The 15,719-nt window shown below is 35.1% G+C and overlaps 1 protein-coding gene across 3 annotated transcripts in view; it reads left to right on the top strand.

Moving 5' to 3' along the window:
- Positions 1 to 15,719, top strand: part of LOC118006364 (nipped-B-like protein) — a 206,038-nt gene that overhangs the window by 84,664 nt on the left and 105,655 nt on the right. For all 3 annotated transcript variants that reach the window (XM_034998990.1, XM_034998989.1, XM_034998991.1), the window contains exons 2-3: positions 11,540 to 11,682; positions 13,692 to 13,857. In XM_034998990.1, coding sequence (XP_034854881.1) covers positions 11,619 to 11,682; positions 13,692 to 13,857 — 230 coding nt within the window. In that variant the 5' untranslated portion in view covers positions 11,540 to 11,618. The remainder of the gene's footprint in view (positions 1 to 11,539; positions 11,683 to 13,691; positions 13,858 to 15,719) is intronic.

Genomic DNA, 15,719 nt, shown 5'->3' on the forward strand with positions numbered 1-15,719 from the left:
TTCTTGGTGTTGGGTGCTAAGTGCAAGATTGTGAATACATAAAATATTAGTTTCTTAAAAAAATAAGAAATCAGGTAAGGAAGAAAAAGGAAATTAGTTACTTACAAATTTCATCACCCAGTGCTACAAGCATACTTAATATTATCAAGCACTGGTAAAGAGAAGCTGACCTACTTCCTCAAGTCCTGGCAATTCAGTATTCTGATCAAAATTGAAAGTGTTTTATTTCCATTTTAAGTTTAGTTTGCTTCTGAGTTTGTGTAATAGTTAATGGTTAATGCTTAAAACATTATTTGAGAAACCTATCTTTTTATGTCCCTCTTTTCTGTACACCCCCTCCCAGTTTTACTTAGATTTCTTAAGCAGCAATAAAAGTGCCCTGAACATGAGGTAAAGTTTCTCTTCATCATTTCTCTTAGGTACTTTAAAAGTCAATCAGCTATCATATATTCTGGTCATAGGAGTTCACTATCTAGTTAATATCCTAAGACTTTCTAAACCAAGAAACAAAACAAAGAAAGAAAGAAAACAGTAAATATGTTGCTTTGAGAGTTTAAGATTAAAGAGTTCAAGTGCTTTTGCTGTTTGACATCTTTATCTTGGAGATTATACTATAACACACAAAGTCACTTGATTTTGCATTTTTATTAAACTTCTATCTCAGTATGTATTGCTGTTGTTTTCTTTTAGTATTCTAAGTTTCATAGAAAGTTTACTTTTGTGTAACTGTGATTATTAAATAAATTAAAAACCTCACTTAAAATTTTAAAATCCAGGGGTGCCTGAGTGGTTCAGTTGGTTGAACCCCTCACCCCCACTCACGCACATGCTCCCTCTCATTCATTCATTCATTTATTTGGGAGAGAGAGGACGAGCATGAGCGGGAGGAGCAGAGAGAGAGGGAGAAAGAATCTCAAGCAGACTCTGTGCCAAGCACAGAGCCCAGTGTGGGGCTTGATCTCACAACCCTGAGATCTTGACTTAAGCCAAAACCAAGAGTCTGACACTTAACCAACTGTACCACCCAGGTGCCCCCCTCTCTTTGTAAAATAAATAAATAAATCTTTTTAAAAAAAGATTTAAAATCCGTTTCTCCTAATGAAAGATTGACAGAATTTAAAGACCTTTTTTTTTCATTTTATATACAGAAAGAATATGGCATTTGATGTTATGAAAACCTACATTTTATGATTAGTTCATTGAACATGAGCTTATAAATTTAGAAAAATATACATCCTTAATTTATATATTTATACCCTATAAAATAGTAGAGGGGTCCAGTGGAAATCATGAAAAAGTTACTATCGATAATGTGAATGAGAAATCACTTCTGTTTAGTACTCCTTTCCCTGTAAATCAATTTAAAATAACTTTGAAATGTAACTCCTTAGTAAGAAGCTGTTAATGATTTTAATTGATTTTTAAAAAGTTTTATCTTCCCTGAAAAGCTACCCCAATATCTTTTTCCACATTCATTAATCATATTAATGGTTATGTTTGGGTCTCTTGGATTCTTTTATGGGTTTTTGACATCAATTACAGAAATAGAGCCTGAAGGGAATATGGTGTCTTAGGCCATTCAAGCTCTGATAACAGATTGCCATAGACTGGGTGGCTTATAAACAACAGAAATTTATTTCTGACAGTGCTGGAAGCTGGGATGTCCAAAATCAAGGTGCTGGCAGATCGATGTCTTCTGAGAACCCACCTCCTGGTTCATAAACTGTCTTCTTGCTGAGTCTGTATATGGCAGAAGGGGCAAGGGAGCCCTCTGGAGTCCCTTTTAGGAGGGCATTAATCCCATTATGCACCTCTTAGAGGCCCCACTTCCAGATACCTTCACCCTGGAGAGCAGGTTTCAACCTAAGAATTTGGGGGGAACACAAACATTTAGTAGTAATAGATCTGGGAAAAAGAAGGCTTTAATTAATACTGACCTCGTATGAGAGAATGATATTTTGCATCTAACAAAAAAAGTTCCCTTAAAAAAAAAAAAAGTTTATTATGGAAAACTTGAGTACATGCTAGATAAATAGAAGAGTATAATGAATGCCCAGTACCCATCACCCAGCATAGTCAACATGTTGTCATTTTAATTTCATCTGTACTTCTGCCCATTCTCTAACCACTGCTCACTTATCATTATTACTTTTGCAGTTTTCTGGTATTTGGTGATATTTATATATACTGAAAAAGAGAAATCTTAGCTTCATAATTTTCACAGGTGGGGACACTCATGTAACCAGTATCCCTTCATGATACAGAACATTTCAGGGCACCTGGGTGGCTCAGTTGGTTAAGTGCCTGACTCTTGATTTCAGCTCAGTTCATAATCTCAGCGTTGTGAGATGGAGCCCGGGTCGGGCTCTGCTGGGTGTGGAGCCTCCTTAAGATTCTCTCCCTCGGGCGCCTGGGTGGCTCAGACGGTTAAGCGTCTGCCTTCGGCTCAGGTCATGATCCCAGAGTCCTGGGATCGAGTCCCGCATCGGGCTCCCTGCTCCTTGGGAGCCTGCTTCTCCCTCTGCTTCTCTCTCTCTCTCTCTCTCTCTCTCTGTCTCTCATGAATAAATAAATAAAATCTTTAAAAAAAAAAAAAAAAGAAGGAAAGTCTGCCTTTTTAAAAAAAAAAAAAAGATTCTCTCCCTCTCCCTCTGCCCTTTTCCTGCCTGCTCGGGCATGTGCGCGCGCACACACACACACACACACACACACACTCTCTCTTTCAAAAAAAAAAAAAAAGATATAGAACATTTTCATCACACCAGAAGATTTCTACATGCCCCTTTGCAGTCAGATGCTACCACTACCTACCCACCACCACCCCCATAAAGAACAAATTGATACATTGGACATCATCAAAATTTATTGTTAAGAGAATGAAAAGACAAGCGAACAACTGGAATAACATATTTGCAAAATACATGCCTCATAAAGAACCTTTTAACACATAAAATTCATATTCTTAAAAGTCACGATTTTCAACCTGTGCTCTAGACCTATTCTTACTAGACATCAAAGCAGAGATGTTAACTAGGCAATTGGGTAAATGAGTCTAGTATACAGGGGAGAAGTCAAAGTAGGAGATATAAAATGGGAATCATCAGCACACAGGTGTTATTTTAAAATCACGAGATTGAATGAGATTAAAAACAGAGTAAGAATAGGAAAATGAGAAGGAAGCACTACAAGATTCAAGAGTGGCCAGTGTAGTATGAGGAAAAACCAGATGGATATGTTGGAAAACAAAAGAATTGTTCAAACAGGAGAGTGATCAACTGTGTTGAATGGTAGGTCAAATCAGATGAGACCTGAGGCTGTCCATTGTATTTGTTTAGCAGTAATAGATGCTGTTACTGTGGCAAAACACCTGGTGGAATGATGAGACTAAAAGCACATGTAGTGTAGTTTCAAGAGAAAGGAGGAATGGGTTAGGACAGAAAAAGGATTAGCAATGCAGATTGTGCATAAGTGATCATGATTTTTTTCCATATCTTCCTCTGCTCTTTCTTAATTACTCTTTTAGGTATTCTAAGTAATGATCTGTTGAATTAGAAAAATTTTCCTAAAGTATAAAACATTCCATTTGGTCTCCTAAGTTGTCTTGAAGAATTTGTTGTTCCTAGGGCCTATGTCACTTAATGAGATCAAAATCAAAGTAGCCAGAGTTTATTGAAAAAGATTTTTAGAACAGTCAAATTCAAATAGCTAACTGAACCAAAATGACTGATAAGACTATTACATACTTTTATAATTTACTGTTAATATAGAAGTCTTGGTGTAAGGAGGGATTTCTCATATTTTATATTCATCCAAAAAAAAGTTTTCTTGTGTGTAGGTTTAAACACAAAAATTGCAAACTTCAAAATCTGTTGCTTTCTAGTGGTGTTGAATAATCAGTTCAGAAGAACTTGGCCAACCTTTGATGGGCTTAGTAAAAAAAAATGTGAATTTTAGGGGCGCCTGGGTGGCTCAGTCATTAAGCGTCTGCCTTCAGCTCAGGTCATGATCCCAGGGTCTTGGGATCGAGCCCCACATCAGGCTCCTTGCTCCACGGGAAGCCTGCTTCTCCCTCTCCCACTCCCCCTGCTTGTGATCTTGCTCTCGCTCTCTCTGTCAAATAAATAAAATCTTTTTTAAAAATGTGAATTTTATAAAAATAGAACTAGCATATAATCCAGTAATTCTACTACTGGGTATTTATCCAAAGACTATGAAAACACTTATTCGAAAAGATATATGCACCCCTGTGCCTGATGTTTATTGCAGCTTTATTTGCAGTAGCCAAATTATGAAAGTAGCCCAGGTGTCCAGTGATAAATGGATAAAGAAGAAGTAGTGTGCACACGCGCACACACACACCAGGGAATATTATTCAGCCATAAAAAAGAATGAAATCTCTCCCCCCCCCCCTTAAAGATTTTATTTATTTTTAGAGAGAGAGAGAGCGTGTGGATGCATGAGTGGGGGGAAGAGGGAAAGGAAGAAGTAGACTCCCCCCCTGAGCAGGGAGCCCAATGTGGGGCTCTCATGACCCAAGTGGAAGGCAGATGCTTAACCGACTGAGCTACCCAGATGCCCCAAAAAAGAATGAAATCTTTAAAAAAGAGTGAAACTCGCCATTTGCAATAGCATGAATGGATCTAGAGAATATAATGTGAAGCCCAGAGAAAGACAAATACTGTATGATTTCACTCATATGTGGAATTTAAGAAACAAAGTAAATGAACAAAGAAAAAAAAAGAGAAAAACAAAAAGTAGACTCTTAACTGTAGAGAACAAACTGATGGTTACCAGTGGGGGATAGGTGAAATAGTTGAAGGGGGTTAAGAGTACACTTATCTTGGGGCGCCTGGGTGGCCCAGTCGTTAAGTGCCTGCCTTCTGCTCAGGTCATGATCCCAGGGTCCTGGGATCGAGCCCCACATCAGGCTCCCTGCTCAGCAGGAAGCCTGCTTCTCCCTCTCCCACTCTCCCTGCTTGTGTTCCCTCTCTCGCTGTGTCTCTCTCCATCAAATAAATAAATAAAATCTTAAAAAAAAAAGAGTACACTTACCTTGATGAGTACTGAGTAATGTATGGAATTGTTGAATCACTATATTGTAAACTAATATAACACTGTATATTAAACCATACTGGAATTAAAATTTAAAAAATAAACGATCTTTATTTCTTAGTGAATTTTGAATTTTTATAGTTGAAAGTGTGCCCTCTTGTGGACCATTCAGTGATTTCACATAAAAGCATTTTCTCTTCTGTTTCAGATTAAATCAATCATGTATCATCAAATGTGTTATGGCCAGAAGTTGAGACCTACATCTGACTGTTATAGTTCTTTAAGACCTAAACCTCATTTAGAAAGAAATAAAATCTCCATTGTTTGATTTTTCATTTCTAATACCTTTGTGTAGAAAATAGTCTCATGATATAAGCTACAGTCTCAACCTCTATTAGGGGCTTAAGATAGACTGTTTCTTTTGCAGTGGAAAAGAGGGTGAGAAATAAAATTTTTTGGTGTGGGGACGTGGATTAGTAACCCAAATCATAGCAGCACTTGGAAATTTCTTCCATGGCCTCTCTGTAAAAAAAGAAAAAATTAAATATTAACTCCAGAACTCAGGACTATTTTTTCCTGATGGAGCTTGTATTTTTGCGTATTTTGTTAAGATTAGACATTGTATAACTACTCAGCAGGCCTCTGCTAGTCAATTTAACTATAATAATCAGCTGGGATCTTTTAAAGTAATATGAGCTTTTGTTAAAGTTGGTTTGTATAAAAATGCCTGTGAAATAAATTGATAAGAACAAGGAAGAAAACTGATTATAGAAATATATAAAGTTTTACTAATCATTATACTTCTCAGTGAACATACACATACTCTTTAAAATGAGTTTTGAGAGACCCTAAAACTTCAGCCTGATTTGTGACTTCTCTTTCTAGTAGTACTTAATAATGGAACTGTATTCTTCTATTACATATTATATACATTAGGATATAGCTGCGTTACTGGAATACACATAGGTATAATGCACATTTATTGGTATCCAGTATGGTGGCTGCAGGGAGCTCAGGGTTCCAGAAGCAAAGCATGTGTCCAAAGAGAGCATTAGAGCTGTGCTGTGCTTTTTGCTTTTATTTTGCATTTCTCTTATTTAATGGAAATAACTTAGAACTATAGAAAAATAGAAATGTTTTAAAGAAGTGAGGGGCACCTGGGTGGCTCAGTCGGTTAAGCGTCTGCCTTCGGCTCAGATCGTGATCCCGAGGTCCTGGGATCGAGCCCCGCATCGGAGCCCGCTTCTCCCTCTCCCTCTGCCTGCCACTCCCCCTGCTGGCACACTCTCTGTCAAATGATTAAATAAAATCTTTTTAAGAAAAAAAAAAGTGAAAATTTTCACAGTGTGGCTGATTGGGAACTGTTTTTGAGCTAGGATTTGAGGAACATTTTGGGAGTATCTTAAACAGAATGTGAAAATTTTGTTCTTGAATACATTTTAGGCAGTGAAAAGGAATCTGAAGGTAGCTTGACTAGTGAAAGGATTCTGCTAGAGAGGTGCCACTCTCAAGGGAGTCACTGTTACCGGTTTAAAATAGTAAGTATTACAACGTAGATTTATTTATTTACTTCTCTGGCTATTTAGAATTTATATTCTACTTGTTTCCCAAAAGAATTTGAGGCAGCTTATACTGTTCGATGTAATATAAACTGAGGCAATAAAAATATTCTGGTTTTAAAACCCTCCTTCCCTCCCCACCCAAAAATAGTATAATAATAACATTAGCAAGGAAGAAAGGTGTTAATTAGCTAAATATTCTACATGTATAGAATTTCGGTTGATTTATAATGTTATAATCCTGCAAGATGACAACATAGTGTAAAGAACACTGAACTAGAAATCCAAACATTTGTATTCTAGTCTTGACTCAGTCAGTTACTAGCTGTGAGACCTTGAACACACATTAGTTTCTCTGAGGGACAGTTTCCTTACCTTTTACTGGTTTATCTTTTTGCCGTAGCAATGTAGATGTTTCACAGTTTTATGTTCTTCGGATACTCATGAGAATATAAGATTTGGTTAGAAACATCTGAGTTCAGATCCCAGCTCTGCTCTGTCCTGTCTGTATAACCACAGACAAAGCATTTAGGCTCTGAGCCTTCATTTTTGCATCTGTGAAATAGAGATAATCTTCATAACCCTCTGACTTTGGTAACAATTAAGGAAAGGTATATGTTAATGTCTCACACATAAGAAGTGCTAAAACAGTCTCCCCCCACAATGTTACCTTGTATCTTGCCTGTCTCCTACTATTACAGTTTAACTGTTATCAGTCCTCTGTGGATCATTTTCATAACTATAGCTGTAATTCTGACCATTTTTTGTCAGTTCTGGAATTTCCAACTTTCTACTTTAGACATCTCCAACTAGATGCTCAATAAATGTTATCATTTCTAGTGTTTTTCACTACTAAAGAATTGAAGTTATTCAGACAAGATTGTACACATTTCTTGGCTATGGGGTATACTCACTGGCTGTCCAGGAAAGTTTATCTACCATCAGATTGTGAGAGCACCTTTTATTCCAAATCCATCCCGATTTGAATATTACTATTATAACTTCTACCAATAATTTTTTATTTGCATTTCTTTTGTTTATATGAAGAAACCATAAATTTTAAAGTGAAATTAAATGAGCAAAGAACTAGAGCCTTTAAAAATCTTGTCAAGTGCTTAGATGTCCACATCAGATTCATACATAATGGGTTGAAATGAGAATTTACCATAATATCTTAGACTAATTAAGAATTATTTTAATTAAACCAAGCCATTCTAAAATAAACTATAAATGATTTCTTAGTTTGTATTTGATTTAGTCCTTAGTATTACAAAGATTAGGTTTTATTCCTTACTTTTCACTGCCAATATTTATTTCAGCTACCTTATCATTTAAGTAATTGTGGGTATGTATGCCTAGGACTGCCATACATATTTGTAATACTAAGGTGAAATATATACTGGAATTTCAAATGATTTATAATATATCTTTAAGAAGTAGGGATTATGGGTGTTATTGAAGACACCTTTTCCCTAATTCACCCTTGTTTCTCCTCTGTTTTCCCATATGTGTGTTTTTCAGTTAGTAACACTGCTAACTTTCTGGATCACTTACTATATGCCAGGTAGTATGTCAGGTGACTTACATGCATTATTTTGTTGCATTCTCATCACCACTCAGGAGGTGGGCTTCTATATTCACTCTTCTATTTCTTCCAGTTGGCAACTTTGAAACTGCTTTGCCTTGGTGACCCACAATTAGACATTTTACCTGGAGTCACAAAGCAGTGTGCAATGTAAATTTATATTTCCATTCCTACCATCCCTGTCAGTGTTGATCTCAACCCACTAATTTTATTTTATAATCCACTAATTGGTCACCATTCACAGATTTTAAGTAAGTAAAGCACTGCCTTAAGTGACAGTTCTAAAGGACTCATTATAGTCTCCTTTCCCATTTGGTTACCATTTCCTTCTGAACACATTGTTCCCCAGAGATAATGACTTTCAGCTTCAGTTTCAGCAGTTTCATGAAAGACAGTATACTTTCACAGAGCCAGGTAGACCAAACATTGCCCAACCCAGAGCCAGAAATGTCATGTCTAGTTAGTTAGAGTTCTGTATATTCATTTTTAGAATTCTAGGAATGCTCTTTCTTGATGGACTCTGGTCACATTCCAGCATAGGCAGCAGCATTTCCACAAATTACTCATATTTATCAACATCTGTGACTTTAGCTAAAATTATAAGTCCATTTCGACCAAAGTCTTCTGCTGTTCTTCAGAAGCTTGGCTTCCAATGAAATCAGCGTAGTTCAGCAGTGAGGTATAAATATATTTGTCAGTAGTCACCTACTCGGTCTATACAAGCTCTTTAAACCGAGTAAGCATTGTTGCTCTCCTTTATTTCCCCACTTACTTCCAGTTTTCAGTTGACATCACAGTATTAACATGCCTTGTTATATCACTAAGAAAAGCACAACAATCCTGTGGTTAGATTTATTAATCTCCTAATTCATATGTGGTAACTAATTAAATCATTTTTGGACTAAAATACTCCAGGCTATCGTTGGGTCGGCTTTACATGTTACTTGGGATTTAGGAAAACAGAATAAACTTGGTTAGCCCACGATAGAACCCTCTAGCAGATTGTTCTCTATTGGTTCCCGTCCTCTGAATTAAATAAATAACATGGTCACTTGTTACTTAATCTGCTTGAGTATGGCAATTTACATTTACAACAGTCATACAAGAATAACAAGATGTTTTTGTGCTGTTCTGTACATAATTTGCATGCAATTGCTTTTTTCCATTAATTACTAAGCATCAACTGTAACTTTTTTATTAGCCTAAACTTAGAAAAAAATCCGTAGCGTTTTGTGTTTTGGTGACTTCTGTCAGGTTTAAAATTTTTTTTTTAAGTGCTTGATACAACTGCTAAATTTATAGTGTTTCTTTAAATTTCTTTAGTGTTGTTAAAGAATCAAATTAATAACTTCAAAGAGTAAAGTCCACAGTATAGCAAGGACAATTATAAGATAACCAGTAGTAATTATATCTTTTCTATACCTTTTCCTGTGCTATTTCCTATACTATTTCCTTTCAGCAGGCTCCTACTAGCAAACTTTATGTCAGTCATTCATCAAAGGAAAGCAGTCGAGTTGTTTCCTTGGCTGGCTACTAGAAAAGAATGTACATATAAAGGACATAACTGTAAGGGAAAAAAAAAGAAATAATTACTAAAGAGACCAGGTAGTTGTTACCTTAGAAGGAACTAAGGTGTTGACTTTTCAGATGGTCATTCTATGGATATTTACTTTATAACTCTGTTAAACATACATACATGTTTTATGAACTTCTGTCAACATATATCTATAATAAAAGTGAGGAAAAAGAAAATTCTTAATTTTAGCTACCTATATACTTCTACTTTTATTATTTTTTTTAAGATTTATTTATTTGAGAGAGAGTGGGGGGAGAAGGGCAGAGGGAGAGACTCTTTCAAGCAGACTCCCCACAGACTCCCTCCTCGTCGCGGGGCTCGATCCCATGACCCATGAGATCATGACCTGAGCTGAACCCAAGAATCAGACGCTTAACTGACTGAGCCACCCAGGGCTCAGATAAAAAAAATTTTATTTGCAAAGTTGCATTAAGATATATGAGTAAGAGGAGTTATTCGTGTTATATCATTTCACTGTTTTGAAGTTTACAACTCAGAAAACTTAAAGGTTCTTTTAACTAGCAAGGAAATAGAATCTCAAAAAATGTTTCAACTGAAAATTGTAATTCAGTTTTCTATTGTAGCACTGTGTTTTAGTTGACATGCAGACTTCTATTTACTGATGAACTTACAAAGTTATTTAATTAAGGCATATCTTTGATTAATGTGCACATTATTAAAATTTATATACTTCAAAAAAGGTTCTTCAACAAGGACACTGTTAAAGGAAAGATAAAGGTTCCAGAAAGCCACATGTTGAAATTAAGATGGAAAAATTTGGGGACATTGAACAGAATGGAAAACGTGTTCAGGAATTTTACAGAATGTCTATACACACAGACAAACACAGAACTACATTATAAAAACTGAATATTTAAGTCAACTAAGTCATACAGGAACATTAAGATGTTAAAGCATTTCTCTGCCCTTTCTGTGGTTATGTATTAACTATGTGATTGGTTGATATTAAGAAGCATGCAGTGGTAATTGGGAATACAGGGTAAGTATATGAACATTATATAAGAATGAAGCAAGACAAGTTTCAAAAATTGTCACAAAGGAATATATATTTACAAAAGAATATTGATTGAGCTATAAGTGAAGGTTAGATTAAGGTAGGCTTTTAGCTGAATTTGTCTGAGGTTTCACGAAGTAGTAGGAACTTGCCCTAGATCTTGAAGAATTACAATATTTGAACTAAAGTATGGATGGGCTATCTAGGTAGGGAGATATATAAGGAAATAAATAAAAATGTGAAAACACAAGGTAGGTTCAAGATAATCTGATCAGCTTGGTTGAAGAGGATGGTTTATGTAGAAGAGTAGTGAGAGACATAGCTAGCAAGGCAAGTTGAAGCTAGATTTTAATGTGTCTATGATATGGAGAATTATAGTGCTTGTCAAAACTGAGTATCCCAGTTTAGTAATGTAGCCTCCTGGTTACACAGACTCTTGAGCCAGATTGCTTGGGTTCTGTTCTTTCCTCCACAAGTTACTTTAAACTCCCTGTAAATTAATTTCCTCATCAGTAAAATTCAGAAAATAATAGTACCTACCTTACATTATTGTTGTGAGAACTAAATGAGTAAATATATGCAAAGCATTTTGCAGGGCCTAATATATGGGAAGTATATATGAATGGTAGCTATTATTGTTATATAGATTAACAAACAAAAAAAACCCAGAAAATCTTATTTTTTATAGGCATTTCCCTAATAGTATTATATTTGACATATTTTTTCAAATAATTGTCTGGTTTTTGTTGCAGTGTTTGGGAAATGGGAAGTAATGACAGCTGGCACCTGAACTAAGTACTTTTATAGGCAACACCATTCCAGAACTTCAGGATGAATGGGGATATGCCCCATGTCCCCATCACTACTCTTGCGGGGATTGCTAGTCTCACAGACCGTAAGTTTGCTTGATTTATCTACTTTATATTCTATTCTGAATTAACAATGATTTTAAGAGAGACTGTAGAAAAAATTATTTGTAATTGTCATAAAGAACAAATTATTTAAGATACTAGATTTTGAATGACAAATATCATTATTTCCTTTGGTTTATTGGCGTGCATGTGCAAGTAACAAAATTAGTATAATCAGCTAATAGAGAAGACCTTCACTTCTGTTTCATCCTAAGGATGCATTAAGAAATGGTGGCATTTGTTTGTTTAAAGGTCTTACACGATAAAGGGATAAATGCAAAAGTAAAGACCAAAGATGAGACAAAGCATTAAAGAAAAATCAAAACTGAAGAAGCATGGATTTGCATATAGGAGCAAATATAGACTTTTTAAAAAGCACTTCTAGAAATAACTGAAACTGTCCTTTAAAGAAGAAGGTTTGATAGCCCAACTTAATCTGATTTCTTAGCAATGGTCATTTTGGATGTCATCTTCAGTAATCTGTTGGAGTTTGTCATAGATATCAGCAGCCCATTTTACTCTGATCATTTAAGTTCAAAGAATTCTGTCATTCTTTTGAGATTTACTTGTGTAACACAGTTTTTTAGGGACTCTTTCTTATGGTAGCCCACTCTAACTCTTAATTCTTAATCCCTGGGTAATGGTACAAAAACAACCCATAGTGTTAGTCCCTATGTCATCCTATGAAAGAGATAGGAGAGAGAAAAGTAGAAGGTGAGGACATCACATTATGCAAACGTTGGGGCTTTATAGTAAAGGAGCTATGAGGAAATAACTTTAAGAAGTGTTTTTATCTGTGTTCAGTAGTCCTTAATATTATTTTCCTGTTGTTAATTTCCACCTGGTTTTAATGGGAATAAAATAGTTAATAGCCTATAGCTTTGGGGTTAGGAAACTAACATGGCTAATTTGTGAAATCTGAATAAGAAAGTAGTTGGTGGAATTAGGATAATGCAGGTAAGAAAACTTCTGAAACTGTGTTTAGTTTTTGTTGTCACTTTGTTACAGGTAAGGCACAAATTCATATGATATGTAGAAGTGCCAAATCAGATATACTACCAGGGATTTATTTTTGGTTGTCCTCCCCATTATCTCAACTGTACCTTATATTTTAAAAGTTTGCCCAATAAACCCTGTTTATTAAGTAATAATTTGTTTCCTGTATTTTTATTAATAAAAAACCTATTATTAGCCACTGGGGCTGAGCAGCCTGTTACACTGTATAGGTATTAGAAATTAAGCCAAAAACAAAGATACTTCAGTTAACTTTCTTAACTTTTACTTTAGACAAATGAATAGATTTCCATTATGTGAAGAGACAGTAAATAGCTGGATTTAAACTACTATATAAACATTCATGTCCTTTTGTTTTCTGTTAGACTAGAATAAAGAGAGGAGAGAACTATTTAGGAATTTATAACTGAAAGCATAATTCCTTAGATAGTTGGCTTCCACCAGAATCCCTATTCCATGATGAATGTTCTTCTGCTAAAGTGATCTATATTTTTTAAATATATACTTAAGCTTTTTAAAAACATATTACTTGTGTAGATATCAGGTGAAGAGTTGGGTATAATTACTTGGTTTATTTATGTGGGATTACTAGTGATTCTGATAAATCTCAGAAGCAAAAATAAATGAGATTAATTAATGTATTCTCAATTCTTAGAAGTTACTTTTTAACCCTACCTTTTTGGCTTCTCATTTATTAAATGAATAAAGATTTAAGATATGAAAAGTCATGCATATAAAGGAGTTGAGTTGTATTCTTAGGGACTAATAAACTCTTCTATTGCCCAAGTGATGTTTTAGGGTTTTACAGAGTTGATTGGTTTCTTTGGGGAGAGGTAGAATGCCTTTTAATAATTTGTCCCATTGATATTTATAACTTATTTTTAATCCCAAAATACTTGTAAGCAAATATTTTATAAGCAAATAATATAAAAAGACTTCTTACACTCAATTTCTAATAATCTGATTTTATTCCAAATAGTCCTGAACCAGCTGCCTCTTCCATCCCCTTTACCTGCTACAACTACAAAGAGCCTTCTCTTTAATGCACGAATAGCAGAAGAGGTGAATTGCCTTTTGGCCTGTAGGGATGATAATTTGGTTTCACAGCTTGTCCATAGCCTCAACCAGGTATCAACAGATCACATGTAAGTATAATTTAAAAGTGAAAGGTTTTGGTCTAAGAGAGTCAGTATTCCTGGTTTTATCCTTTATTTCAGAAAATTTACAAACAGTTTAATTTTAAAATATATGAATGGGGCACCTGGGTGACTCAGTGGGGTTAAGCATCTGCCTTCAGCTCAGGGCATGCTCTTGGGATACTGGGATTGAGCCCCCACATCGGGCTCCCTGCTCAGCAGGAAGTTGGCTTCTCCCTCTCCTTCTGCCGCTCCCCATGCTTGTGCTCTCTTTCCCTCTCTATGTCAAATAAATAAATAAACAAAAAAACCCCTTTATTTAAAAATAAAATATATGAATATCCAAATGAGCCTTACAGTAAGATTTAAATAGGCCATAGTTATTTTGAGACAATAGTTCTGACCCATGTAGCTATATGAAGGTCTTTTCAACTCTTTTTGAATAATTTTGGGATTCATCAAGGTGGATCTGTGCAAGGAGGTCTAAAGTTGCTCAAGAAGCTGTCTCCTCCTTGATAATGCTAGAGTGGTTAGAATTCCCAAATACTGGGGACTATAATCTGTTAGCTTTATTTGGAATAGGCTCACATACTTTCCATGGGAAGTTAACCAAAACTCAAGGACTGACTCCATGGATGGCTACTATAAAATTGGGAGTAATTTTTCCCAGGATTTATCATACCATCTGAACCTAAGTGTGTATTTTCACCCAGTAGATTTTTAAAAAATAATATAAACATAAATTATATAGCTTATTTAGAAAATTTTTGCATATGAGTATACTTTAAAAAATTTTTACTACAGAACTAGTACATATTTATAATATGTAGATAAACAACACAAAAATGTATAAAAAGTTAAATCCCTCGGGGTGCCTGGCTGGCTCAGTTGATAAGAGCATGTGACTCTTGATCTCAGGGTTTTAAGTTCGAGCCCCACATTGGGTGTAGAGATTACTTAAAATCTTAAAAAAAAAAAAAAAAAGTTAAAACTCCCATTCTTATCCCTTCACATCTCATTTATACAGTGGTACTCATGTATCCTTTCTTTAATTTTTGCTTTTTATTTTTTTAAGATTTATTTATTTGAGAGAGAGTGTGTGTGTGAGGGGTAGGGAGAGGCAGAGGATGAGAAAGAATCTTCAAGCAGACTGCCCGCTGAGCAGGGTGCCCAACACAGGGCCCAGTCCCAGGACCCTGAGATCATGACCTAAGCCAAATCAAGAGCTCAACTGACTGAGCCACCCAGGCGCCCCTAATTTTTGCTTTTTAATTTAAAGATTCATTATTTAGAGGAATGAGGATAAAGCACATTATAATGGAGACTTGATGACTCTTACAGTAATATACTAAATGTGAATTTTCTGACAGAAAATGAGAAATAGTAAAAATCAGAAGGAAGTCTAATACTTATATTTTGTCACTCCAGAAATTCTTCAGTGTCTAAATATTATATCACTTCTATATCTATATGTACTTAACAATTATCACCAAATATTTAAAAAGATAAGGGAAATAGCACATATACATTTATGATTTATTTTATGGAAAGCTGCTTTAAGACTGCCCCCAGAAATTTACTGAAATTTATCATTGGACATCATTTTTATACATCTTTGTTATTACGTTTAATGAGTGGAACAGAGACCTATAAAATGTAAAATTAAAAACACTATATTTAATTTTATCATTTAAGTTCCATAGTTGTAAATTTAATTTGCTACTTACTTTTAAGTTTATTGAAAATTACAACTAAGCTTAACCACTTGCTTGGCGGTTTTTTTGCTCCCTGATGAGTTTATTTGAGAAAAGAATATTAGATGGAAAAGTTACATAATCTCTGGGTCTTGTCTTAACCAGTGTGGCAGCATT

This window comes from Mirounga leonina, unplaced genomic scaffold (genome assembly GCF_011800145.1).
Source record: "Mirounga leonina isolate KUSES-001 unplaced genomic scaffold, KU_Mleo_1.0 Mir_96, whole genome shotgun sequence".
Classification (NCBI taxonomy): domain Eukaryota; kingdom Metazoa; phylum Chordata; class Mammalia; order Carnivora; family Phocidae; genus Mirounga; species Mirounga leonina.